The sequence below is a fragment of the Pyrgilauda ruficollis genome, unplaced genomic scaffold (genome assembly GCF_017590135.1).
Source record: "Pyrgilauda ruficollis isolate IOZ18807 unplaced genomic scaffold, ASM1759013v1 scaffold31, whole genome shotgun sequence".
Classification (NCBI taxonomy): Eukaryota; Metazoa; Chordata; class Aves; order Passeriformes; family Passeridae; genus Pyrgilauda; species Pyrgilauda ruficollis.
The window spans coordinates 3,426,238-3,453,873 of record NW_024524489.1 but is presented as its reverse complement, the minus strand read 5'-3'; the positions used below and the strand labels follow the sequence as shown (position 1 = coordinate 3,453,873).

General features: G+C 42.2%; 1 protein-coding gene across 6 annotated transcripts in view; it reads left to right on the top strand.

Moving 5' to 3' along the window:
* The window catches only part of VRK2 (VRK serine/threonine kinase 2), a 36,566-nt gene that overhangs the window by 6,846 nt on the left and 2,084 nt on the right, over positions 1 to 27,636 (top strand). For 4 of the 6 annotated variants that reach the window (XM_041474053.1, XM_041474056.1, XM_041474055.1 and 1 more), the window contains exons 3-12: positions 2,414 to 2,469; positions 2,966 to 3,035; positions 3,376 to 3,463; positions 3,600 to 3,708; positions 4,906 to 4,998; positions 11,551 to 11,683; positions 20,928 to 21,048; positions 22,847 to 22,905; positions 24,080 to 24,267; positions 27,195 to 27,368. In XM_041474053.1, the coding sequence (XP_041329987.1) occupies positions 2,414 to 2,469; positions 2,966 to 3,035; positions 3,376 to 3,463; positions 3,600 to 3,708; positions 4,906 to 4,998; positions 11,551 to 11,683; positions 20,928 to 21,048; positions 22,847 to 22,905; positions 24,080 to 24,267; positions 27,195 to 27,368 (1,091 nt within the window). The remainder of the gene's footprint in view (positions 1 to 2,413; positions 2,470 to 2,965; positions 3,036 to 3,375; positions 3,464 to 3,599; positions 3,709 to 4,905; positions 4,999 to 11,550; positions 11,684 to 20,927; positions 21,049 to 22,846; positions 22,906 to 24,079; positions 24,268 to 27,194; positions 27,369 to 27,636) is intronic. The other 2 variants (XM_041474054.1, XM_041474059.1) reach the window with 2 other exon arrangements.

The following is a 27,636-nucleotide window of genomic DNA, read 5'->3' as shown; positions in this document are numbered from 1 at the left end:
CTGCCTATCAGCACTGCTCTCCTGCAGAGTCTCTGCTCACTGTCCTGCAGTCTAGCATTTAACTGATTGTAATATTATAAATAGCCATGTGCTACCACACAGAACGAGGCTAGCACATGGCTAATTACGAGTATACAGTAATTAACTATGAGCTAAACTCGCAGGAGAGTATGTGGTGGTGGTCTATGAGGTATGTAATCAGACTGTTTGTTAAACCTTGGGAGCCTTTCCAGTCTGTTAAATAACTATACATAGTAATGAGACAATTTTTAAAAAACCATTTATGCTTATTTATGGACAAAAAAATAGTCTGTCTTTTTTCTGAGCTGCGAATGGAGTATTGCTGGTTGGCATCTGAATGGGTAAAGTGGTGTAGCAAAAGGTGCACATGCAACTTCTGCTCATCTGTGTGGATGAGACTGATTGTCCCAGCATTACCTGTGTAAGAAGCTTAGTGTTATTCGTGGGGACTGTTGTGCCTTGTTCCATGTATGTGCAGTAAAAATAATACCTTTTCTCCTTTTGTACACTTGAATGGAACTCATTATGTGGGGCACCTGTTTCAGTATCGTGTTGAGCTTTGACTTTTCTAACCCTTTTCACTTTGTAATCATTGCTGGTTGTGTTTGGGTTTATTTTCCTTCAGGATGTGTGACTTTCAGTGTGACTCCAAAAGCATCCAAGCCAGCACAGTGTAAGAACCACGGGGGTGAAGCCCTTTTGCTGGGCTACCGCCTGTTAATTGCTCCTCTTCATTACCCTGACAGCTGTTACTCTGCTCCAGATTACCATGAATGAGGCCTCTCTTTATAAAATGTCAAGAAGTCTACAGGGAAGTTAGATCAGCCTCTTTCAAATACATTTAAATTTGATACTTGCTACACCTATCAAACCTCTGTTAAGTAACTTGGTATTGAACTACATTTTCTTATCAAGAGGTTCTTTTCTGATCTGTGCCAGAGAAAGGAGCACATCAAATTCTGTTTGGGTAATGTGATGTTGTTGAATGCAGTGAAAGCATATGGGATGTGCTTCTTTTACAAATGTCTTCTATTAATACATATTCTATATATGGCAGAGAAAAATGAAAGATATAAATGCCTGTGCCTTAATTCCCACTTCAGTACAAAAATATGGTAGGAACAAAGTGTACCAAAACTTCTCTTCTAGTAGATTTAATGTGTGTTCTCGATGTCACTGTTACTTGTGTAAGTCTGTGGATAGTTCACACCTTCCAGATCTACTGTTTTAATATTTTAATTTTATTTTAGTGTGTTATTAGCACAGCAGCATTCACATGGGGAAGTGTCAGTGGGGAGCCTGTGGGTAGGTGAGGTGTGTACCCTGCCAGATTCAACCAAGATGCTGAATAGAATTGAAGGAAGATGGCAGCTGAAGGAGACTGTTCATTGTAGAAGTATTTTTATGCCCTGACCATCAAAAAAAGTAAGCTTGGATGGTTTGATTAGATCCAAGTTTACTTGATTTTTATTATGCGGATAAAAGGGGTCTATTTTTGTGTGTGCTCGTGGTTGAAGTGTTTCACACCTGGACTGTTGTTGGTATTTGATCATTATCAGAAGTTTGAAAGGGACACTTATTTCCTAGGAATTGTATTCTTTTTACCTTTTTTCAGTGATGATTCTAAAAGATGATTTAGTCTCATTAAATTTTAATCCCAGTGTAGCTCTGTGTAGCTTCAGTAGTATCAGAGAGAGCTGATAGTTCTCTCAGGGTCAGAAGAAAATAGGATTGCATTGTCTGTGCACAGAGGTTCTGTCTCCTGGGCTGTAATTGGCACATGTGGTCAATTATTGTTTTGAAATCTCTACTTGCACTGAGAGGCACAATCCCTCAGCTCCCCTTTAGGCAGGTGGTGGCTGTGCTATCCCCAACTTAGGCCAGTGTCTAAATAATGCCAGAATAGAAATCAAGGTTCTAGGGCCAAATTAATTTGTGATAGAGGAAAGCAGACAATCCTGTCTAGAGGCATAATGTAGGTCAGAACTTCTAAGTGGTGTCTTTGTCACGACAGCAGATTGACAGCAACCAAATACAGTGGTTTTCCAATTGGCTGGAATGACTTAAACAGGGTCTGTCCTAATGGAATGGCTCATTGTGGTGCCAACGTGCACTGAGGACATCCTGCTTACTCCTTAATTAACATCCAGGGTAGACTTCTGAAAGCAGGGCTTCAAATTGCTTCTCTACTTGTTGATTAAAACTTCTCTCTGTGTGTTGGTTTTGTTTTATATTTCTTGGAACTTGGCAAAGCTCTGACCTTTAAAAGGAGGAATTCAGACTATCTTTTGGTGTGTATTTTTGGTTGCCTGACTCAGTGTTAGCACAGTCTTTATTTGCAATTACATTTTGTTGCATACAGCTTGATCTCCATCTCTTTGTTCCTTTACAGCATCCCCTCAAACTCAGGTTCCTGTAGAAGATGATGCAGTGCATGTCATTAAAGTGGTAACGTGTAGATCTCATTTTAAATTATTAACTTGCATGCAGTTCTTTCTCTTAATTATATATCCTTAGTTTCAGCATTGGGTTTTTATTGCATGCTTGTTGCTTTTGGTGCTTTGGGTTTTTTATATCCTTTCCCTGCTTGGGGATATATTTGGCATTTCCATGACACACAGTATTTCCTTGACTTGATTTTTTTCCTTCATTACAACCCCTCAACAGTTTAGTAAGGAAAATTAGACTATGATCTCAAACACACCTGATCTCCAATATTTCTGAAAATAGTGTCTTAAATAATATCTGAAAGAATCTGTGTTGGTTATGAAAATGCATTGCCAAACAACTTTTCTTTTTAGCTACTTAAATTAAATTTCAGGTGACATGGAATCTGGGAGATAAAAAGGGTTTCGTTCTCTTGTTATTTCTTATATGCTTTTCTTAAGAAACTGTTGTCTTCCTGATACCTTTTATCATACCAGCTTTATTTGTTTCTCAACAGGAATATCTTGAAAATGGCCCCTTGTTTTCTGAGCTGAAGTTTTACCAGAGGGCTGCAAAACAAGAGCATAGTAAGTAATGTCTCAGCTCTGACTCTGGGTTTAACTACTTTTGTTAAGAACTGTTGCTTTAGAGCTCAAAAGCCAGCTCAATTCATATACCCTGAACCAGTGCCAGTTGGTGCTGTGGTAGTTCTGGATTGCTGTAGGTTTTGTTGTTTGGGTGTTGGCCTTGTCCTTTCTGGTCAGAAGGGAGAACAGAAGCCAACCAGCCAGAACAGGGCCACATTTATTACATGCACACCAAGGAAGGCACTCCAGGGACAGGCCAGCCCTAGGACAGAGAAAACACCCCAAACCTGGTGTTCTCAGCTGCCTCTAACCCAATGTTATGTTCTTTTTATTATTACAGTAAGAAAATGGATGAATCTCAAAAAAATTAGGTGTTTAGGAATTCCAGTGTTTTGGGGATCAGGCCTGGCTGAGTACAATGGAAAAAGGTAATGAGATAAATGGTTATTAAGCCTCAGTTTGACTGATGACCCATTTTCAAAAATGGAGATTTAGTCCTTTCAATCTGACACGAACTTGCAGTCATGTCTTAAAGGATTCCTCCCTTTTTGTATTTCTTCACAGCTACAGGTTCATGGTCATGGAGAGACTGGGGCAAGACCTTCAAAGGATCTTTGAAGATTGTGGAAGCAGGTTTAAGAAGGAGATTGTTCTGCAGCTTGGGGCACGGATGGTATGCACAGACAGAGAGGAAATTGCTGTGTCTCAAATTTGCTGAGTTCAACTAGAGAATCATCTTGCTAATACAGCTCCTTTAGGTGGCTGCTGAGTTTAGAATTAAATGTGTAAATGCTATGTATTTTCTTATTTCTCTGGGGTTTTTTAAGAAAAGAAAGTGTTCAGTGGAAAATCAGGACTCCCCTACAGACTGAAATTTGGTCAAAGCAATTTTTTTTCTAATAGGTTAAAACACAGACCAACCACTTCAACCTGTGTGTCTAGACTGAGATGTGTAAGCCTATTCTCATGTTTCAACATGTATTGATTTTTTTTCAGTGTCTGAAGGGTATTGTATTAGACATCCATATTTGTCAAAGTTCACAATTGCATGCCTGAATGCCAAATTTTCAGTGTGTTTGCTGAACACACCAATCATACAGGCCAGGATTTGGCCAGTCTGCAAATACCAGTTTTGTTCTCAAATGGTGTCACTGGCACATTCCAACAGAAAGTTACATATGTGCTGCTTTGTAACGTGATTTGTTACTGTGAAATACTGCTATTGCTGAGCAGAGGTGGATAGAAAATGGAGTAGAGGCAATGGTCTTAAGTTAGAGAAGAGAAACTCTTAGACTGGATGCATTCAAAGCATCCCTTTAACCTAAATAATAATATTTTTTATAAAAATGGAAGGGCTTTCATAGTCACATGACTGAAAAACTTCTAACACTGTTTGTGTTCTCCAAAAGTCAGGACTGGCTTGTCCTTTGTATGAGTTGCCAAGTGCAAATGTGGTTTTAATAATAATTAGAGCTATTGTGCCTCAGTAAGGAGCTGGAGGTGTTGATGCAGGGGGGCTGTGACATCAGGTGCTGGTCTTGTAATCACTGGCAGGATCAAATGTATGCCAGACCTTTAGAAATGATGGAATAGGATCTTTCTAAGAGCTTGGTGTTCTCAGCATCTCCTCTGGTGTTTGTAAAGTACTGGTTTCATTCCTGCTCTGTGATTTAGAAGCTGGTACTCAGGTAGTTTCACATGGATATCTCAAGCACAGGATGACTTGTTTATGCTTTGCCATCATTAGTCCAAGCCAAATTTGGCAGCTCAGTTTGTGTAGCCCTTGGTTCCCCTGTCTAAGTGAGAAATATTTGGGGGCAGAGTGGAGAAGATGATGATGTTCTCTCCTCTGTTCTAAACTCTTTCCTAGTTGGATACTTTGGAGTACATACATGAAAATGAGTATGTCCATGGGGACATTAAAGCAGCAAATCTTCTTCTGGGCTACAGCAATCCACACGAGGTGAGCATGTTTACTTATCTACACTTCTACTCTACTGTGTTTTTAACCATTGAAAAGTTTTAAGTTTTGCAAATGTTTTGCTGGCACAATTCACATATTGAAAGGAGTTTATGCATGAACATTCACACCCCCTCACAAGAGGGGCTCTGTAGAGCTTGAGGGCTGAGAAAGAAGCAGGACAAAGCTGTGCTTTGTTCCCTCTGTGTTCTGCTGACTGGGATACTGCTATGGATGAGTAAGCTAATGAAGAGGATAAATGATGGGACCTAATTGCTGCTCTAGGTTATACCAGTTGAAGGATTGGACGTGGCCCATTGTACTTTCATTCTGGGAAGTTCTAGATTTCTAATATTGCTATGAATTGTTTCCATGCCCTAACTCTCCTGTCCTGCTCCTTGTAATGGATAGAACAGGTAAGTAGGATTAAAGTTGCTGTTCTCTAGCACTCTGAAGCCAGCCTTGAAGTGGAAGGCTTTGGGTGAAATGTTTTAAAACAAATCTTTTGGTCCTGTCTTATTCCACGTGCTCTTATGATGTCTTTTTTTCCTTCAGGTAATAAAACCTTAAGTATGCTTTTTTAATTGGAAAAAAATAATTTAGGAAAAAAGGACATGTCCAACTTCACTTAAATATAATTAGCTGTAAACAATTCTTCTTTCAATTTTGGTTTCTCTGCTGTCATGATAAAGAACCAAATCTTGCAAAGCAGCTCACTGCCATCGGAGGTGAACCATTGGAGTATATCTGCTCTTTTTAAAAGCTTCAAGTTAAATGGCTGAGTCAAATTTAACTTGTCAGCTTTCTGAAAGACATCATTTAAAACACAGCATGGCTGTTTAAGACAACCCTGGGTTTATACAGTGGGAGCAGCCAGTGCATAATCACAGTTTATGGTGTTCTGCTGAATCCAGAGGAGGAGGCTCTTTAGAGCCAAATTGATCTGCAACCATTAGCATAACTCAAATGACTTTTCTTTTGTCTTGGCTATTGTATATTTTTATGACAGCAAGAAATGCTGCTGTTTTTCAAATTGCAATCACTTTGGAAGTGTCCACTTACAGTAATCATAAAATGTTAAAACTTGGAGCTGACTTGGAATTGGGCAGATTGCTGGGTGATTTTCTGATTTGTTTCATGTGTTATTTGTATAAAGATTGTGCTGTACTTGTAGTTTGCTTTAATGATAGTAAATTCATTGACAGGTTAAAAATAAGGTACTTGTGAGTTGCTGGACAGAGGTTTTAGCATTTTTTTTCTAGGGTTTATTAAGGAAAAGAAATCAGTAGATGCTCCAGTTTGAGTAGCTCCTAACTCAACATGTACAAAGTGTATGTCACTGCTGGCAGGCTTGCTGTAGAATTTTGTTTCACCAAAATTTCTCTTCCACTGAAATTATTCTATAAAACATTTAAAAAAGTTCCCATTGTAATTCAGAAGTGCTAATGGGGAGAATTTCTAATATTTGCTTGCATTTCTATGGTATGAATTAAACTTTCATTCCTGTATGTGTGAAGTGTTTGTGCCACCTTTCTCTCTCTGCCAACACAGTGAATAACTCGATTGGTCTTGGTAGTTTTTTTTGGTTTTTTTTTATTTTTTGAAAGGTGAAATGATCAACCAAATCTCATAAATAGGGAGTGAGAGCATCTAGCCTGTGGCAAACTCAAACTCAGGAATACATGCCCAGGGGCTTCTGTAGCTCCAGTGGAAGTTGGCATAATAAAACTGCCTGACCTAACAATTTCTGTTATGAGGTTTTTCAAAAATTTAATGCCAGTGGGTTCTTTCTCTTTAGAGTCTAGGATTTTAAGAGAAATTATATTGTATGTGTTCTAGAATTAGAGAAACTTGTTTTTAAAATAAACCAAAAACTCATACCTTAAAAACAATATTTATCTCTATTCAAAATATAATTCCATATTCTGTTTTGGTAAAGAGAGATAAATTTCTGTTAAAAAAAAAAAAACAGGTGTACCTTTATACTCAACTTTATCTTTTTTTGTAACTGCAGAAAGTCAGTGACAAATTTGCATCTAAGAACACACATCAGCAGTCACTAAATGACAGAAAAAAATGCAGTTTTCCTGTGTTAGACTTCCTGCTGCTGGTCTCTCTCTTCTGTAAATTAACCTGGTGAATTTACACCATAGCCAATAAATAAGAGTCCCCTTTCTCAAAGGGCATGTGAAATCCATACTGCTGTCCCCTACTTTCTGTGGCACGGCAGAGAAACAAATAAAGCAAAGGTGCTGTCACTGTGTGACCTCCAAATGATGGTTGGAAATGGGGAGAGGCTCCCAATCGAGTGACCTCAAAGAGCTGCAGATGTGCTCAGCAGGAGGCAGCGAGGCCATTCCCTGAGTTACAGGTCACAGGATCAATTCTGCAGTCAATGGTTCTGAGCACGGGCCTGCACAGGGACTGCCAAAGCAGCAGTGATGGACTGAGGGGAGTGCACAGCCCATGAATCTCACAGAGGCCTCAAAGGAAACTTGAAGTCATCAGACCTATAAATTACAGGTGAAGCTCAGTCTCAGGGCTGTGGAGAGTTAATTTGTTGCATGGTCCTAACTGTTTGTATGATAAAGCAGAACAAGCAGCGTGGATAGAGACTCCAAAAGAAATTTAAATTCATTCATCTCATTTAAATAGTGATACTATTAAGAGGGGCAAGTGGTCACCAGACAAGAGCTTAAAGCCTGCATTTGAAATAAATGAGGTTTGGGAGAGCATCTCTTGCAATCACCTTGTAGCATTTTTTCCCCATGGATTTTATGGGCAGACGTGTTGCAGATTCAAGTCTGTTTGGGTTTAAAAGCTGTGCATTTTAATTGCATGTGCACCTCAGTCCTGATTATAAGTGTTTCTCAGACCAAGACAGTTGGTCTAAGAAACACATTATAGAACTCTGACTTGATTATCAGAGATAGAAGAGTACAAAAATTGTTTCAGAAGATACAGAAATCATGCATTGATCTTTTGGGAAGAAGTTGCATGAAAGCAATTCTGACTTCAAGCTGTTTTTCATTGTGAGGTGAATCATTGTGATTCCTGCTTTTTAGCCCATTGGGACAGACTTGCTAAAGTGCAGGTGAATTGAGAAAAATTCAGATCTTCTCTGTTCTCCTTCAGGGCAGAGATGCCCTGTGCCCCTTCCCTCTCTGTGCTGGTAACCAAAATGGACCTCAGTCTGCCTTTACCCTTTTTGTAGTTCAGTGCCCAACTGAACCTGACAGCACTCTGGCCATTAGCAACCAATCTGCCTCTTATTAGTAGGTATCTACTTAATTATTTACAGGCATGACGTAAACCTAGGAATGGAAGCACACAGAGAAAATCACTGTACTTCATCCTTCCAGCAATAAATCTCCTGCTCTGTCCTTCAAGATAAAAGAAATACCATGAGAATCCAAAGGGCCAGGCTAATAACTTACCCAGCTCAGTGCAGTTAAATATAATCACGGGTCCAAGTTGTAAGGATTGTGTATGTTTAGCAGATATTTAGCACTTCAGAGACCTGTGCACTGTGAGGGAGTCATGCACAGAAGGGGCAGAGAATGGCTGAAAGTGGCTGGCTGCTTGTGCTCACAAATAATTATTTGTGCCTGTGATAGCTCACTTGACCAAGATGGGCACATTTACGTGTGCATGAAATTAAAGGTGAAGACTTTAGAAATCTGGCTCATGGTTTGTAACAAAAATCTATTAATAACAGACCATGCAGAGCCTGGTGCAAACTGGGCTATGTAGAGAAAAGAAACCTGAACAAAAGCAAGGGTTAAAATAAGTGAGTGGGGAGGAGTGTACAGTGTACCACAGCTAAACCCAGCTGTTCTGGGCTTATGGCCCTGTTACACCTTCATCATCCACATTACCTTTTCTTATTCCAGTGTCCTGTTTGCCTTGATTGCTTTGCTCTGTTTTGTTCTCTTTTTTTGTTCTTATTTGGGTTTTTTCCCAAAAAAAGCATGCAGATAAAAAATATTTATAGTATTGAAACACATACTAAAGCTGCCTTAATTTTTTTTCAGTATTCTTTAATATTCATCTGCTTTTCCCCTTCCCTATACACTTAAAAAATCCACAACAACTATAAACTCTAAATGAGCTACCTCTACCTCATGTTCTGAGCAAATTTGGAAGGGCATGCAGTATTACATTATCAAAAAGTGACAACTAGCTATAAAGAACTATATATCTTTTTAATGATGAAAGGGTTATAATGAGAATTGATGAAATGAAATTAATGGTAATTTAAAATAACACAGTCATTCTGATAATGGTTGTGGCAAGGTTGTAACAGTGCCTTGCTGGTTTTGTACAAGCTGAAGGGGATTGATTTTTGTTGGTGGCCAAGAGGCTTTGCCTTGAGAGGCTGCCATGTTTATGGAAAAAATCTGATGTGAAAATTATGGAAGTGATAAATGGCCCACCTAGAAACAAGCTGAATTGGTACACTCATGGCCAACTTTTGAGGAGAACTGCTGTGATCAGATGTCAGGATCACCCTGCATGTGAGTGGCTTTAAGAAGCAGTTGCTTCTTTATTTCCACATCTTTCCATCTTCAGTCAGTGCAGGATAACTTGAAGTTCCTTCTCACTTCTAGGGGGTTTTCAGTATAAAAACTGCTCTGCTGATATGGTTACTGAAGGTATTTTATGCAAATCCAGTGGTTAAAAATGTACTGCATTACAGAGCTGCCTTAAAAATAAAAAAGTACAAAGTTACTGTGATAGGATAAGATGGGGGGCAGTTTAAGTTTGAATAGCAAATATTTGTGGCTGCTAGTTGGTATACTTTGAAAGATCACTAAGGCTGGGCTGTCACAGGGGAGTCTATCACATAAACAGGTAAGCCCAGCCCAAACCAGAGAGCTGCCAGACATGCTGTGGGTGTATTTTCTTTCCTAACAGTTGAAATCTTACTTTAATGTAAGTCAGAGCCTTAATTTTTAAAGGTATTTTATCTTCCTGTCTATGTCAGAAACCTGTAGTCAAGCAGAATCCGAAGCACACTGCTGAGTCTGGGAAGAAAGCAGATCCTAGGCTCCTCTCTCCTTCCCAGCCCACAAAGGATGCAGAACACTCACAGAACTTGGTATTTAGGGTAGTTTGAGTGAGTTCTCTGACTGTGGGCTCAGTTAGGGCAACACCAGAGCATCAGGAATACACCAGAGAACGGATGCAGGAGAAAATCAAATCAGTCAGCCCAACCAAACTGATGCCCTGTCCCAGATTTTGTAGCCATCCATGCCTCTGCTCTTTAATCTTGTATCCCAGTTTGGCTGAGCTGTCAGGTGAGAAACATCATCAATAATCTTAAAAGCCACCTCCCTGCAGGAAGTGAGCACTGCAGCCCAGCTTACACGCTCCAGATGAGCTCAGATCCTGCAGCAGAAACAGTAAAACCAAGAGACCAGCAATCCCAGGATTTGAAGCTGCCTGGAGCACAAACAGGAATCAGTAGTTCAACAGAATGTGCTGCAAAGTAATGCATTAAGTTTTCTTGAGGCTTTTTTGTTTGTTTGTTTTTACCTTTACCGAGCAGGACTGATGTAATTGAATAGCAAGTGAGTGCCAGGAAAGTTTGTTTTGGACTTCTTTAGGATAAACTGTTTTATAGCTAAAGAGGAAACTAAACTAACGTTCAAATGAGATGTGTTTCTTTTTCATATAATAGGATTTAGTAGAAGTGATCTGTATGCCTTCAGATGATTTTCAGCTTTTGCCCCAAAAATCTGTGGATGGAATGGTGATTGTGGCACTATTGCAGTATACACAATTTGGGCCCAATTTTTTTTCTCTTACATTGATTTAACTCCATGTATTTGCTTCAGAGTAACTGAGAGACCACAGTTTGGTTCTGTGTCTTTTTAAAGTGCATTCTAAATCCAGGAGTGGTTTACTGGGATGGCTTTCTGGGTTGGAGAGGGCTGGTTTGCTTTGCTTTGTTTTAGCCTAGACTTTCAATAGTTTCTGTAGGAAGTTGGTGACAGTGGCATTCCAAGGGGTTGGATTACAAGTGGGTCAGTGCCCAGCAGCCCTGTGGCCACAGGCCCTGGGGCACTGGAGCCCCATGTCCAGTCCAGCTGGAGGGAGCTGCTGCCTCTTCCTCTGGCTTTGAAGCTGCACAGTAGAGTTGAATTTGAAGAGTCTCAGCTGCTGGAAAATCCAAGTGGGGAAGTGAGTGTGCCTGCTTAGGTCTGGGGAGGAAGGGGTCCCATAAGCAACGTGAGGCTGCATAAAAGGCGTATTGCAGTTTATGATGTCTGGATGCCCACCTGGAGAGCAGAGAGCTCAGGAACAAAATGAAATGACTGAAATCCTGCTCGACTCTGAAATAAGATAAGAGTATAGTAGTGGAAGGATTTAAATGGGGAGGGCAGCTGTTATAGCCCCCAGTTGTACATATTTTATCCTGAGGCACCATTTGGTTTAATAAAATTTAGATCTAAGGCTGTCCTTAACCTATCAGTTTCTTAAGACTTAATTATAAAGGTTATACTTTCAAAGGACAAAAGCATTATTCATTTGTCTGTTCATGTCTTCCAGGTTTATCTTGCAGATTATGGACTTTGCTACAGATATTGTCCCAATGGGAACCACAAACAGTATCAGGAAAATCCTAGGAAGGGCCATAATGGGACAATAGAGTTTACCAGCATAGATGCCCACAAGGGAGTAGGTAGGTTTCTTTTTTTTTATTTCAGATGAGTGATTATAGAATGAGTAATCAGGCTGTGAGTGCTGCTGTACACAGGAGAAGCAGTGTTGGGGATTGCTCAGCCCCTCGTGTGGTGACCTCCTCGTGTGCCTGGGAATGCTTCCCCAGGGCTGGGGGAAGGGCAGCAGGAGGAGCCCTGAGAGGCTCTGCACACACAGCACTGGAGCAGCCCAGGACAACCCTGAGAAGTGCTCAGCATCAAACTTCATTGGTTTATGTTGGGAGGACTGGTCTGTGCTTGCTGTACCCTGCAGAGGCAGGATTTGCTAATGCTGCATTGTCAAGGAAAAGGGTTTGGAGTCTGCACTGTCCTTTAGGGAGAACTGTGTCTGAGTGTCACCATCTGTGTTATGGGAGGGTATTTCAAGATGACATTCCTTCTGCAAGGAGAAAAACCTTTTCTGAAGCCATAAAGTGTTAACTTTTTGAAATCTTTTTCCAGTAGCCTTTCATATATCTTACTTATTTAAACTCACTTTGATGGTATTGGAAACACATTTGCAGGTAAATTACATACATAGTCCTTTTATTGGATATTGATTGTACTGCCTTGCATTCCAAGGCAGACTTAATTCAACAATTCCCTAATTAGTTAAAGTCATAACCTATGTCTTGTATTCATTTACCATTAATTAAACCTTAGCTGTTTATTACGCTGCAGTCCAAATCCAATAGCAGACCCATAGAGCCATGGAGAAGGGACTGGGAGGTCAATATTGAAAATATATGGTGTAAAGTCCCACTGATGGCTGCATTGTTCACAATCAATATGGTCAATGCAACACAACTTTCTTAGTTGCTATGTCAGCAAGACAAAAAGTCAATTCTAATGTTATGCTAGTGAAAAAAATGGTGATTATTGAAAAACTTTGACTCTTGCTACAAGAGAGTGTTTTTGTTAACTTTTCTTTCCCCTTTCCCCTCCTTCACCCCCAAGATCATCTCAAGCAGGAGGGATGGTTTGCTGCTGCCAGCTCGGTGAGCATCAGTGTCACCAGTGATAACTGCAGGAATTTGTGCTTGTTAATAGCTGCTGAACTGTTACCTTAAACTAATACTTTCTAACGAGTTTTAGTTGGCACAAACAACTGTATATTATTGCTTTTTCTATTAAAAGGACCATTGACCATGTAATGTAGAGGGTCTTGATAATTTGCTGGAGCTGTTAAAACCTGCAGTCGTTTAACTCTGGTCATTAGGAAAAATGAAATAAGACTGGCAAGTATTTCCTGCTAAGACAACTGCACCATTTCACCTGCTAGAAAATATTTTGAGGTGAGGAGAGCATCAGTTTTGGACTCTTCTGGCCTTCCCAAGCATGCAGGCTGTTTTCTGGAGACCTGACTGTGCCTGCTTTGCCTGGTAGTGTGAGTGGTGTGGCTGTGCACCGGTATTTGATTTGGATGCTCTTTGAAGGGTAGGTGGAAGCTGGAATATTTGGGATTTGGCTGTTGGATAGTTATAGCAGCCAGTTTGGTAGTGTTTGTGGATGGGTATGTGGTTACAGGACAGATAATTCCTTCTATTTGAAAGTGCAGGGAAATTTTACAGACTTGTGTGACAAAAGGTGTGCAGAGGAAGCGTGAGGTAAGTTTTGCAATCTGTGTCTTAGATAACCTCCTCAAAGAGCTAAAGTTGTGATGGAATTGGTTAAAACCAGAGGACTCCACAAAACAAAATGTTCAGAAAGATAGTTTGAGGGAGCTTACCCCCCCCCACCCCTTACACTTGAAAAGTGTTTCCTTGATAGCTGCAAAGAGAAAATCCACAGAATTTTCTGGTGCTCCTGCTGGAAGAGACTGCAGAACGTGATGTGGGATCTGGTGTGTTGCAGAGCATCCAAACTCTTCACATGGAATGCCAGCTCTGACCTTGTGGTGGTGTCCTGCTTTTGTCTGGGACAGAGTTAATTTTCATGCCAGCAGCTGGTGCAGTGCTGTGGTTGGATTTAGGATGAGAATGACACTGATAGCACAGGGATGTTTTAGTTGTTGTGAGCAGTGCTTACCTTGAGTCAAGGACTGATGAGTTCCCCATGCTCTGGCAGTGAGGAGCTGTGAGGGAGCATGGCCAGGACAGCTGAGCTGGCCAGGGGGATGTTCCATACCCTGGGATAGCAGGGGCAGGGATAAACTGGGGGGTTGGCTGGGAGGGGCTGATTGCTGCTCAGGTGGTGCTGAGCAGCTCTGTTGTACATCCCTTCTTTGTCAGGGCATTTATTCCTTTCTTTACCTTCCTTTTCATTACTATTATTTTTAAAATTTTAGTTCAAGTATTAAATTGTTGTTATCCCAGCCCATGGGTTTTAACTTTTTTCCCTGATTCCTCCTTCCTCTCCCTCCAGGAAGGGGTAGGGGGTGAATGTCTGTGTGGTACTTTAATTGGTGGCTAGGGTTAAACCATGACAAACAGCCTGAATCCATTAAGATCAAACTGCCAGAGTTTCCCCACTTGCAGCAGAGCTCTCAACATCCCAGGGAAAATCTGCATCTGCAACGACTTCTGTTGGAGATTGCACGGGTTCAGCTGGCAGAACACAGCAATGGGTTTCCCTGCTCTCTTGGTGTGAGGCTGAGAGGCACAGAGATGGCTTAGGATGCCGAAAGGCTTCCAGCAGCTGGGCCAAAGGGCTTCTTTGCTCAACAATCTCCTGGATTCCCTACTCATGGTGCAGTCTCAGCACAGTCTCCTTTACAAAGTGAGGTGTGGTGTTCTGAGAAGTCTTTAAAGACTGTTTGCAAATGGAAGGTGCAGAGACAGCCTTCATTTTGGTGTCACCCAGATTTTCAGAGTGGAGTGCTTTGTTATTCCAATGCTCCAGGAATATAATTCTAATTTTTAAAATGTTATTTTATATAAATGAGATCCTTTCTAGAGGACGCTTCCTGCATGTGTGTAGCAACATAAGTATCTCAGCCCCTCTGAACAGCGTCAGTGGCTGTGCTGAGCCAGACAAATGAGAACATTTTGACTTGTTCATGAAGCAGCTACTGAATACATGCAGTGGTTTGAGGGACATGCTGAAGCTTTAACAAAATTAGGAATTTGTACCTTTCAAAAGTGCCTCTTGGCAATGCTTGGAGCTGATACCCTCCTTGCACAGAGCCAGTCAAATGCATTCCCTTCCCAGTAATTTAAGTCAATGCTGGAGTTTCCGTGGGTGAATGGAGAGTTTAGCCCAGCTGTGTGCTGGGTTATTCCCCAGGATCTCTGTGGAGCTCACCAGGTGCAAAGTGTGCAGTCCACTGAGATCCAGAAAGGTTCCTACCAGTGGCCACTGCAGGGAAACACTTCGTGTTGGTGGGATTGGTCTGTGTTCTGACAGCCTCTGGAAAGGCCAAGTGGGATGGATGTGCTGTTCCCATGGCAGCTGCATCCTTGAGCTATGTTTGGACTTCTCCTGGAACCAAGTAGGGCCCAGCCTGGTCTCTGCCACAGGATCCAACCTACACCATCAGCATTCCTGGATTTGTGGCAGGATCCCATCCTGACCAGCGTGTGGGTATTTGAAACTGAAACTCTTTTTACTCTGATGCAGATTTCTCAGGGCACAACTGTGTTGTTGGTTTTAGTGTCTCATTGGAGCGTACTCACTGTATTCATTTTTAAAGACCAGCCTGTATAAACAGTATTGCATTTTGGTTTGTTGATTGATAATTAAGGAGAATTATATCTGTACTCAGTGTACATTTAAAAAGTTGTTACATAGTTAGTGTTAAAAAGTAATATTTGGATCAATGCCTCCTATGGATTTTTGTAGATTTTCTCCTCACTGAGGCATGCAGTCAATACCTAATTTCTCTGGAGATTTACTGCACTTAACATATTGAGGTTCTTTTAAATACTCCAGTCCTGTGCATTGAATGTGTAAGCCCAGTTTTAATTTGCTATCATTGATGAACATAAGAGTATGAAGTACCTATGCTGAATTCCCTCCAGCATATATTTGCGTTTGTCATCGATTCCAAGCTGAGTCCTCTCCCTTCTCCCAGCATTTCACAGGAACTCTGAGCGGTGTTGCCATCTCTTGCATCAGTAGAGACCCCACTGAAGTCTGTGCAGGACTGATCTCTACATCTGCAGTAGTAAAAGCTGCTGCCCACAGGAGTGGGGGACTTTGGACAGGCTTCTCTGTGCCCCTCACATGGAGTTATGTGCTCCTTGATCTCCATCAGAGCCCTGGGACACTGGGCTTGTCCAGGGCAGTGCCAGCCTTGGGCTGATGGCAGGGGAAGCCCTGCAGCCCTTGTGCTGGTTTTGAGCTCAGCCAGAGCTGTTCAGTGGTATTAAAAACACAGCTCAGTGCTTGGCCGTTTTTCCTGTTCTGCTGACTAAAATATGTGCAGGGTTCATTTTGTGAGGAAGGATGTGCAGGAATATAAACACCTATGCCTGGAAACACATTCTTTGGGAGCCTGCTTCCAGAGAACAGAGCTCTGAGTGGCTCTGGATCAAGAGGTTGATTTGGCATCTGTCCATGCATAGTTAGGATTCAGAGGGAGCCTGCAGGATTTTTTTTTCTTTTTTTTCTCGGTCAAATGAATTATTGATCTGCTGCAGTTTGATATGTGTTTCCCAAAGACTGTGTACAGGACAAACTGTAAATCCTAAATAATAAAAGGAAAATATAACCAGTCTGGCGAAAAATGGGTGGAACTTTGCAGTGGGAAATAAATAAAAAGATGGTTGAGTTCCTGAGAGTTGGATTAGAAATGTGCCCAGCAGAGGAGGGAGCAGAAAGTGGTTGTAAGAGAAAAAAGAGTCACTAGCAAGGAAAATATTGGATGGGCTTCTACAGCCACCTCTGGAAGCTGCCAGGAATGTTCAGAAGCAGCAAAAATAAGATGAGAAGCATTTACAGCTCTGTCACATCTTAGGACTGTGCCTGGGAATGGGCTGTTTAATTTTGGCTGTTGTTCTCTACACCAGGAATTCAGAAAGGTAGTGAATCTCAGCTGCTTGCCCACCCCTACTTGTCAGGCCCTTACCTTTGTGATTCTTTTTTTCTGCCACACAGATGTGAAAGAAGAGTTAAACTTCCTGTCCCCACTCTCCTGCCACATGTTGTCCTTACTGCAAGCCTGGAACCTTTTGCTTCCGACCAGGTACCGGCATCTCCTGCCACCACCACTGCATCTCCCACCCAGATCTCGTGGTGACCTTCCCTTGCACCTGCCAGCCTTCCCACTACATGAACTTCTCCCCATCAGAGCAGAACCCCAACCCTCTTTCTTTCAGCACATCCCATTCTACCAGTCCTGATGATTCCCTCCTGGCAGCTCTGCTGTGTTCCATGCCCATTCATCCCATCGAGTGTGTACCTGTAGGATTCCAGTTTGGGAGAGAGAGCGTGGCTGGCCCAGGAAGTGTCCCTGTCTGCCATGTCACAGGCTGGGTTCTCTGCAAGAGCTCTACTCCAGCTGTGATGGTGCCATGGATTTTCCTTTCCAGCAATCCGTGGTGGTGGTTATTGTCAGGGAGTACTTGAGCAATGTGCCAAGCAGGGCCGGGCATGAGAAGAGCAGAGATGGTTCCTGGCTGGCTTTTGCCCTGTCTGAGGCTGGATGACTCTGTGGAATGGCCTCCAAGCACTAAATGTATCATTAATTTATTTCTCTAAACCCTTCTGTGGAGCCACCCACTATTCCATTGGTCATCATCCTGCTGCAGGGAGCTCCTCAGACTGACCAGGACCTGGGGGAAGGAATACTTCCTCATCTGCTTTTTGGGTTTTTTTTGTCTTTTCATTTCTCCTACCCCTAATAGAGGCACTGATTTTTGTCAAGTCTTGTATTTGTCTGGTTTTTAATCATCTCAGCCTTGAGTTAAGTTATATCACTTTGTGAAGATACATTTTTATCATAATTGTATTTCACCATGATCATGTTAACTGTCCTTTCCTTTATGGGCTTTTGCATTGTTGGCTGTGGTGTGAGTTCTCTTTGCTTGTGAGTTACCATAAATTGGTGTTCTGTAATGCCAGTGAGAATTGGAGGTGCCACTGCACATCCATGCAATATGAGCAACCAGGATGATCCTGTTTATGAAAGGCTTCTATTCCAAAAAATCACTAACAGTGAAATTATCATGTAACAGTGCTTATTAAAAATAAGAGAGTATTTCATCTGTCACTTGTTAGCTCTTTACAGAAGAGAAAATCAGCTAAACAGAGGCCATAGAGAAATCTCCCATTTCTACTTCTGTTTCAGAGGAGTTTCTGGGAGCAGTGGAGTTTTGAGAGCATATTGTGGCTGTTGTGATATCCCTGATCTATTTGGAAATAAGAATCTGAATATAAATTAGAGTGGAGATAGCTGCCAAATTCAGTGTACAGTGATACATCATCTATTTTCTTCTCAGGTGAATTGCTTCAGTTATTCTGAGTTATTGGAGCCTGTGCCTGTATGTTGAGTATGTTTGTGGTATATTTAAAACTCTGATTTCATTGATGTGGTTGTGAGTTCATCAGCTTCAGGGGAGTTATTCCTGATTTATCTTGGCATGACTGAGAACAGAATCAGGCCTTAAATCTCCAAATTAAGAAATTAAACTTTAAAGACATTGTAAAATAAAGTACCACTGATATCTTTCTGTTAAATGTTACTTCATATGAGACGAAAATAATAGTAAAAAAATCCTGTGAGTAGAAAAGCAGAAATCAAACATCTATTAAAAAAGAAAAAAAAAAAAAACAGCAAGTTTTTAGCAGAGAAGTAAGAATTTGATTTAAATAAGTATTGGTTGGAGTGTATACTCTTGTAACTGTGACAAGTTATCAAGCAGAATTGTTTTACTTTCACCTGGCTGTCATATTTAAAGTGAAGGCAGATTGATTTCTCTCCGTTGATGCTTATCAAGAATTCCTGTAATCTTCAGTTGTGTGAGCAGATTTATTTTTGCAAGTAAACATATCATTGAAATTTATCTATTAGTGCTCGATTTGACATGAAAATCTAATAATTCCATTGTCCATAGATAATACTAACTCGTTAAAGATTAATCAATTACTTTTTAACAAGGATCTAAATGATTTAAAAGGTTGAGGGATTTCACTTATATGGAGCAGAGGAAAATAAGCAAGTACAGCTAAAGAATCAAATGCTGACATTTTCAAGTGGTTCTACAAAAACCCCAAGTAAATGTCTGGATTTAGCAGCACTTGTGGTGGCCAGGGAGATGAAGGGGTAGGGGACTCACTGTCTCCTGTGGAACTTTTCCTGTTGCTGCTGGGCAGAGGTGCTTTAGCTCCTTTTTGTTGTCCCTGTGCCTGCTGTGGCTTTGGGCAGGTGTCAGCCAAGGCTTTTGCTTTGTCATGGCTTTGTCCCAGGAGCTGCAGGTGAGAGGGAATGTCATTAGTCATGGCCAAACTGTGAAGAAACTTTAATCTCTGGGACTGTTTTGTCAGAAAATGACTTTTCTTGGGGTAACACCTGAAATCTGATTGCTTTGCTGTTATTTATAGATGCACATCAATGAATCCCCCTCTTGGAAAAAAGCTGTCCGTTGGAATTCTGACAATTTTCCTCAAAAGGCCGTTTTCTGTAGCCTCTCACACACAAACAGGTGCCAGAAAGACATTGTGAAAATTAGAGGATCAGCAGTCAAAAACGCTGGCTTATATGGATCCAATCTGGAATTGCCATAATGGAAAAAAGAGTTGTGAACATGTGTGTGTGAATGGAACTGTTCCACAGTTACTGGGAGATTTATGGCCAGAGAAATCACTACAGAACAGCAAGTGGTAGAGATTGTGTTTTTATTTTAATATGGGAGCCAAGTCTTGCATTAGGACGTTGCTGAATCCAGGGCAGGAAATAAACGACGCCCAAGGGACAGCGCAGCGGTGTTGGATCCAGGGCCTTTAATAATCCCAAGCCTAAGAGCAGTTAAGATAGGGAATGTATAAAAACTAATCTGCTGCTTTTACAGTAATGTGTGTACAGCAACGAGGGACAGTTATGATGTGTTGGCACCGTGGCTTTTAGCAGATGACTTCTTAAATTAAAAGATAAGTTCACCGAGTGACTTTCTGGAATTTATTTAATGAAGGCCCATAAAATATGATATCTGTTTACAGCTGGATTAACAGCACAGTGCTCAGCTACTGGTCTTTACACTGGATAAAAAGTGCCAAACAAGTCTGAACTCTCCTTTCCTTCTTGGAAAGCACAAATTCATTTTGGAAAAGCATAAATTTAACTTCTACATCTGTCTGTCTTTAATCATGACAAGCAGTTTCTGGTTTTGTAGATTCCATGTGGTTTTGACATGCAAACTGAGGCTGCAAGTCAAAGAAATCCTGCAGTGCTCCTGCTTGTTCAGTTTTAGCAAGTTTGGTTTCCTCTGGGAACAGCAAGCACTAGCAATTCTGTTGATATTGCACTTTTCCCGTCCCTCTTTCTCTAGGAAAAGCCAATCTATAGAGTTAACTTCAGTTTTTCTGTGTAGATGATGCTCAGGGATGGGATTAATTTTTGATTTAATTTTGTCTCCTGTATTTGTGTCTGCCTGGGGTGTGCAGAGAGTAAGTTGTTCCTGAAATAACTTCCTTTTTGGAAGCAGCAGTGGGAAGTTCACCCAGGACTTTGCTAAACAGCGAGTGCATTTTGGGCTGTGCCGAGCTCCGCAGGCGCTGCTGGAGCCGGGAGCAGGCTCAGGCGAGTCAGTGCACACTAGATGGCACTTTTGTCCCAGCATCCGAGTTCAAACGGCTCCACGGGAGAACAGGAAAGGCCATCAGTGTTTAGTCTGCTCTCACAGAGTCCCTGCATGACCAATGTGGACCCCATGGACTTCCTGGAACATGTGTTAGCAATTTAGCAGCAGACATTTATTTCTTTGTTTTACTGCTTGGCTCTTTGAGAAAGTGTTGGTACTCAGTTATGGGCTGTCTGGATCATGTCAGAGGCCATGGGGATCAAGTCCATGTGACAGGCCAGACTGAGGAAGGATGGAGTTGGAGGAGGTGAGGAAGCTGACCCTCACTTGAGCAGGAACAAGTCACTGCCTGTCTGTGGCCTGTGGCCAAATGCCGGGGCGGTTCAGGTCTAATACAGCTGAACAAACAAAACACTTTGCCCATTTGGCTTCTTCATATTTCATCAGCACCAGTTCAATCAAAGTCTTTTCTATTTCCTAAGAAGAGGTTCCTATTCTTAATTGTATTTTTTTTTCTCTTCCCCCCTCCCCTTTTCCCACATTTTAGCCCCATCCAGACGAGGTGACCTTGAAATCCTTGGCTACTGCATGCTGCACTGGCTGTGTGGGAAGCTGCCCTGGGAGCAGAACCTCAAGGACCCTGTAGCTGTCCAGAGGGCGAAAACAAAGTAAGGACAAACCCCACCCCACATGGACACACCAGCCTGGAGCCCTGCAGCATCCTCACTGCTTCCCAGCTCTGGGAAACACAGCTTTCCATGCTGTAGAACAGCACCTTAGGAGAAAGCTAAAACAATTTTCCTTAATTAAGAGAGATGTTGGAAGCAGTTAAAACGGGAACTTTATGTGCATGTCTACCCTTCTTTGCATGTTTATGTCTGTGCTGCTGTGAGGAGAGGATGGATTCCAGTGCACAGCACACAGGCATTTTGTCTGCTGTGTATTTTTCCAATGCTCTTTTTTTTCCCAAGAAATCATTTGTAAATTAGCACGGGCCTTGGTGCACATACAGAAGGTTGTTGTGTGGTTCCATTAAACTTCACGGGCACTTTGTGGAGACCGTAGTACAAACATCTCTTGGAGATTTTTCCACATGTGCACTCAATTTATTTAACTTTCATTATGATACTGTTTTTCAAATGTTTTTCTGTAGGTTTTTAATGTTACATAAGCCTACTGCCATTACAAACAATTAAATACCAAAACACTAAAGAGCTTGGTGAAAATCTTTCCTTTTTCCCAGCACGACTTGGAGCTCACTGGAGCAACAACAGTGCATCAGTGTTTTCTTCCTCTGCTCTCCCAGCCGGGACTGGAGGCAGTTAACTGCACGTGGTACCTGCAGCAGGCTCCACAGCACAGGAGTTACCCAGAGCTGTAACATGACAATAGCAGGAGGCAGCAAACTTTTAAGTAGGGCAGGTGACAGCAGAGGTACCTGCTGGGGCTGGCTGATCCCCGAAATCATCGCGCGGCAGCGGCTCCCGGCACAGGGAAGGGTGGCTGCAGCCCGCGCAGGGGCTGAGCCGGCTGGGGATGTTGACACTCTCTTCTGTGTTTAATATTTCTTCTTTTGAAGTTCTGATCATTACACAGCCCCCCTGCAAGGTAACACTTATACAATTCAATGGGAAATCAATTTAATCAATCAAGCTGTTCCACTGATTCTTCCCTTTCCGTTAACCCTTGGTTGGCTCATGTTTCCAGGATGCTGGGCAAATGGAGGCTTCAAGGAAATGCCCAGAAAATTCCACAGATTCCACTTATCAGAAATATCTTCTTACTCTAATGAATTGCATTCCTGGAACTAGGTATCTTGCCCAAGTTATCCCTCTTATCTGTCTTAATTTTCAGGTTTCTCTGGGTGCTGGACTTCCCAGGATGGGGGCTGGTGTTCCTGTTTTTAGGAATTGATGCCAAGCTTCTTTGCTGTTCCTGTTTCTGGATGGACAGGAATTCCAGCTGTGGCCCTACTGTTTATGAAGTGTGTGGGACTTTGGGTGATGTGACCTCCCTGTCCCATTGTGGTCCTGCTGTGCCTGGGTGTAACTTTGGCAGGCGTGTGCTCCATGGCAGAGGGGACCCGATGCTAAATGATAGGAAGGCAGAGCAGAACTGCTGCTTAAATTCCAGAATAGAAATGGGAATCATCAATCTGAAATTAGAACGAGCCATTTGGCTCAAAGGGCTTTTGTTTTTCCTTCTAAAAAGCTTAAAATATGTGCAGAGAAAAATTTAAAGTGCAGTTTTAGGTGTCAACTGGTCTTGGTGAAACCAGCAGTGTGCAAAGAGTTAAAAATGGAGCTGGTGAGGGGAGATCTGGGTTCAAAAGCAGTCCTGTGAATCATTAGCTATCCTGGAGGTCCACTCCCTTTGGAGCTGAGACTTGCTGTCTTCCTAAATCCCAAATGAGGAATCACCTGCTCCAAAAGTGCATTAAACTGTTGCACTCTGGTGTTGTTTCAGACTTATGGATGAGCTCCCAGATTCAGTGCTGAGGTGGGATTCTCCTGGAAGCAGCTGCAGTAAGTGTACTTGCACCTGTACCCTCTGGCTCTTCAGCCTCTTCCTAAACACAGTTCAGTGTCTGACTCTGGGGGGGAGCAGAAGAGAGGGAAAGTAACACAAATTGAACAAAGTCTTTGAAAAAAAAAAAAAAGAATCTTGCTCAGTCTGTGCTGTATCCCATGGAGTGACATAAGGGATCTTGGCCATATGTATTCCAAGGTGTTGGGAAGCAGTGACTATCTTGGAAACAGAAGTAGCTGTTAGTATGGAAATAGTAAGCAACTGTCTACCAAAGGTTTATTGCTCAGTCCTCAGAGTTTGAAAAAGCAAATGGCTGCATAGTTTGTCTTGTCTTGTTTCTTCCTTCCCTGAAATACAAAAGTAACCCAGGGAAAACACCAAAAGGTCAGTATCTATTTTTGATTTATTCCCTTATTTTCCTAGCACTTTTGTATTGGAATTACTGGAATGCAATGTGTATTAGGTGAAATTTATTCATGATGTGTATACATATTTAATAAATCTTTCCTGCTGGGATTTGACCAGATGCTAATATCTGGTGTAGCACTCCAGTTTTAGGATACACTTGGGTCTTCAACTGAAAGAAAAGTTTGAACCCCCCATATGTTTTTCCTGCTAGCATTATTTCTGCCCATTCGGTGGTTTCCCTGTTTTTTGAACCACTTGATGGAAAAATGTTGCTGCTGTTGGACTGTTTTGGGATGCAATCAGAAAAACAATAGTAGGGTTTGAAGAAAAAAAAAAAAAAGTTGTATTTTTCCAAAACATTTCCAGTATAGTATTTATGCATAGATTTATAGATTAAAACAATACTGTTCAGAGTCATTAATATTTAAGGGGATATTGTGATCTATCAAAGACTTTCCTCTTTTACACAGAACTATCAATACCTGTTGGTAAAATGTTTTAATTTTTATCCTTGGATAGCTGTCAATGCTGTGGGAATTAGTGCATGAACATAACAAGATGGAGCATTTCAAGCCTGGCTTGTTTATCCAAGTCTGTCTTTTCCTTTTCTCCTCCCAGAAAGACAAGACATTGTCAGTTCTGTGTTTTGAGTGTGCCTTCAGCTGAAATTGTGTTGTCTCATTTGGCATCCGTGTTGGAATGAGATCCTTTCTGAACTTCTGGGGTTGCACTCTGAAATTCACACTCAAATCTGCTCTACAGGTGAAATAGCCAAGTTTCTGGCCTCTGTTTCTGGCTTAGCTTATGCTGAGAAGCCCAAGTATCAAGTGCTGAAGAAGATCCTGCTGGATGGCCTGGAGTCGAGTGGGATGTGCTACGACGGCCCTCTGGAATTTTCCACGGCAGCAGCAGCGTGTGCACGGAATCACCTTGCTGCTAAGGTGTCCAGAGTGAGTGAGACAGCTCTGGGAGCATTCCTGACAGCTCCTGCCTCTTCCCTTCCCTCTTGGAGAGGAAGAAATGGTTAAAGCTCTCAAAATGAGACTGACACAGCAGTTCTTCTGCCTTAAATACACCATGTTTGTTAATTCCTGTTTCCCCTGGCTTTGCTAAAAAGTGGAATGTCAACCCTCAAGGAGGAAGAACTGCCATGAGTCCTTTTGACCCACAGGCTCTCACTTCAAAGCAGTAGGTCTGCGGAGAATGATTTACTTTCAGGATAATGGGGAAGTCAAGGACTTTGTTCACTAACATCTTGAAGACAGGCCTGAATGCCAGGTTTTTCCTTCGTCCCAGATTAAAAGCAAAGTTACCTTTATTAGTGACAGCATTTAATTCATTTTCTTGCTTTCAGGCTGTTCTTTGTCATTTGCCTTTATCCTCCTGCCGCCCCAGTGTGGAGGAGATGTTCCTGTGGCTTTAGCTGTGCTGTTGGTGTGCGTTGGCACAGGGTTTTCCAAGTGACACAGCTCTCCTGTGCTGTTTTCCTGCAGTGCTCTGAGTTAATAAAGCCCAGCTTCCCTAAGCAGAGAGGGAGGTAATTAGCAGTTTTGCTGGGAAATGTCAGTGCCGTTGTTCCTGTGGAAGTGCCCGCATGCAGCAGCCCCGTGCGGGGCTCTGGGGCGTGTGCAATAAGGCAGGGTCAGGGTCCCATCCATTTTTAATATTCCTGGTGAACTTTGGACCATCACAAGTGTACGTGAGCCAAGAATGCAGGATGCAAACTAATGTGACTGATAGGCTGCGAGATGAATGGTGATTCAAGTATCAGTGCACAGATGGTTCTGATTTGCTGAGTTTTGTAGCTGCTGCAACTGAAGACATAAAATATCCTTCTAGTCATAAATTAGCTCTTTGGAAGCAAAACCTTGGCACCAGAGCTTTACAACCTTCAATTAGTAGGGAAAGAAGTATTTGAATGACTGTGGTATTGACATCTGTAGGCCTGCATAGTAATCATTCTTAATAGAAGAGAATATCTGTTTGAGGGGGTTTTGCATGGCTAATTAACCACCAGTGAGAATATGTAATTTTTTCATGATCTCCTGATTGTCACCTTTCTCTCATGATACAATTAGATTTTATTGTAGCAAGTGCCTCACGAACCAATTGTCAGCACTATTTACGTATTGTGGAAGGCAGAACAAAAGTTCATGTTTAATGAAAAGGTACCGGGTTTTGATCTTGGTAATTACAGATACTTAGTTTAGCACTTTTATTGACTTTTCTGGTTTTACCCCTTTTCTTTTTTTTATTTTAACAAAACCAAAAGCTGTTTTGGTGACTGGACTTGTGTGGCTGTGATGGTGACCACTGTGCCCTCACTCATTTGAGAAGCTCTTTTAAGTTTGCACTCTTTTGTGAACTGACTCGGAGCATCAGGTAGCTGTGAACTGATCTCCAGCTGATCCTGCTGGATCTCTGTTTCACAGGAGTCTTTGATTTCTTAGAGTCAGACACTAAATAGTAAATCTGTTTCCTTCTTAAGCCTGGTCAAAAGCTCGACAGTCTGTGGCATAAAAGATGATCCCAACCTTGCAGGCTGCAGGAGCTGCTGCTGCACTGGATATTTGCAGGTCACACCCCCCTGGAAAATCCCTGGCTGAGGAGTGAATGGTTATCACCATTCCTGTGCTGCAGGATTCAGTGGGATTGGGTGTGATAGCCAGGAACAGGATTGGGGGAATGCCTGGGTGTTACTAAATCTTGGCACCTGTCAGCACTTTCTCAGGGAAATCTGTAATGCTGTGTCTCACTTCTTGGAACAGTGAGAACACTGGGATCACCTGTGTATGACTGCAGCCTGTTCCTTCAGCCAGTTCTGCTGCTGACATGAGCCGGTTTCCTCTAAGCACTCATTGCAAAACAGCTGCAGAAAGGCAATTTTAGGGTTATCCAAAGGATTTAAGGACTACTTAAATACAAATAGAGAGGGCAGGTAACTGAACTCTCTTGAAATTTATTGCTATTTTTAGAAAATGCAATGTTTTAGTAGCCTGGTGCACTTGTGCTGCAGCCCTGACAGTGCTGGGTGACAGGCAGGCTCTTCCCAAAGCATTTCTTTGTGGCATTGCCTGGAGTGATCCTAGGCCTGATTCTTTTCATCTCAGTGTTCCCTTTCCCCCTCTCCTCCCATTAAAGAGACAACCTTGGAACAGTGGGAGCCACTGCAAACAAGCCACTGTCTCCTCACTTGTTGCTTGTGAGCAGGATCTGACTCCAGCTGATCTGTCTGATTCCTCCTGTACCACTTTGGTACACAGGAAATGAGATTTGGGGTTAATTCCCTTCTGAAGAGCTGTGAACACCTGTAACAGAGGCTCCTTGATGATGTGAAGAGCATTGCATGGATTTTAGGATATTGCTCCCTGTATAGAATCTGAATCTAATCTTGAGGTGGCATAAGAAGTGTAGCTGTAGCTATAGCCTGATTCTTGGTTCCAATTGCACACCAAAGATAGGTGATAAAATATTATTTGCATTAATTCCCGTATTTGTTTACCACATTTTTTTGCTCTGGATAAATATTTTCAGCTTTTCCCCCTACAGTGAAAGTGCTGATGTTGGGGCTAAATGAAAGTGGTGTGAAAGTGGGTGGAAAGCCAGGTCACTGCTTGTCTGATCTTGTAGAAATCAGACTAAAAAACAATTGCATTAATACCAACCTGTAATTTCATTATTATTAAATATAGTCATTTTTAGATGTAAACCCCCTTATTTTCACTTCTGGACCTTTAAGTGAAAACTTGGTTTTGCTTTAAGTCCCGTTTGGAAAGTGATGCAGTTGTTTAAGGTGTGTATATATGGTGAAGATCATTCTTTTTCTGTGAGATCTGGGCTTTTTTTCACTGTACAAAGTGCTTACTGTGCACCCCAGGTTCGCCTCCCAAAGCCTCCATCAAAACCAGCTCAGCAGAAGGGAAAAAAGCCACAAGGTGAAGAACCTGCCTATCAAAACAAAGTGTGTGTGGGGGTGGCAGGCACACAGCTCCTGGAAGAAGGAAAGCCAAGTACACGGAGCAGGAGGCGTCCCCAGGCAGAGCTGCAGCAGGTGAGGATTTGGGTGTGGCAGCAGCACCCAGCTCTCCCTGTTCATTAGCTCCATGTCCATCTCGTGGGGTGGGTGAGGAGGAACAGGGCTGGAAGAGAGCCAAGGGCTCTGTCACAAACTCTAGAAGTTGGCAGATGCTTGTTGGCTTCCAGTATCCCGAAGAGGAACCCGAGTCTCTGGTAGCCCAGGGCATAAGTGCCAGGAGGGCAGTGCCTGACCTGCCCCAAACCTGGCACCTCCAAGTGCTGGATCAGGACCTGGGCTAACT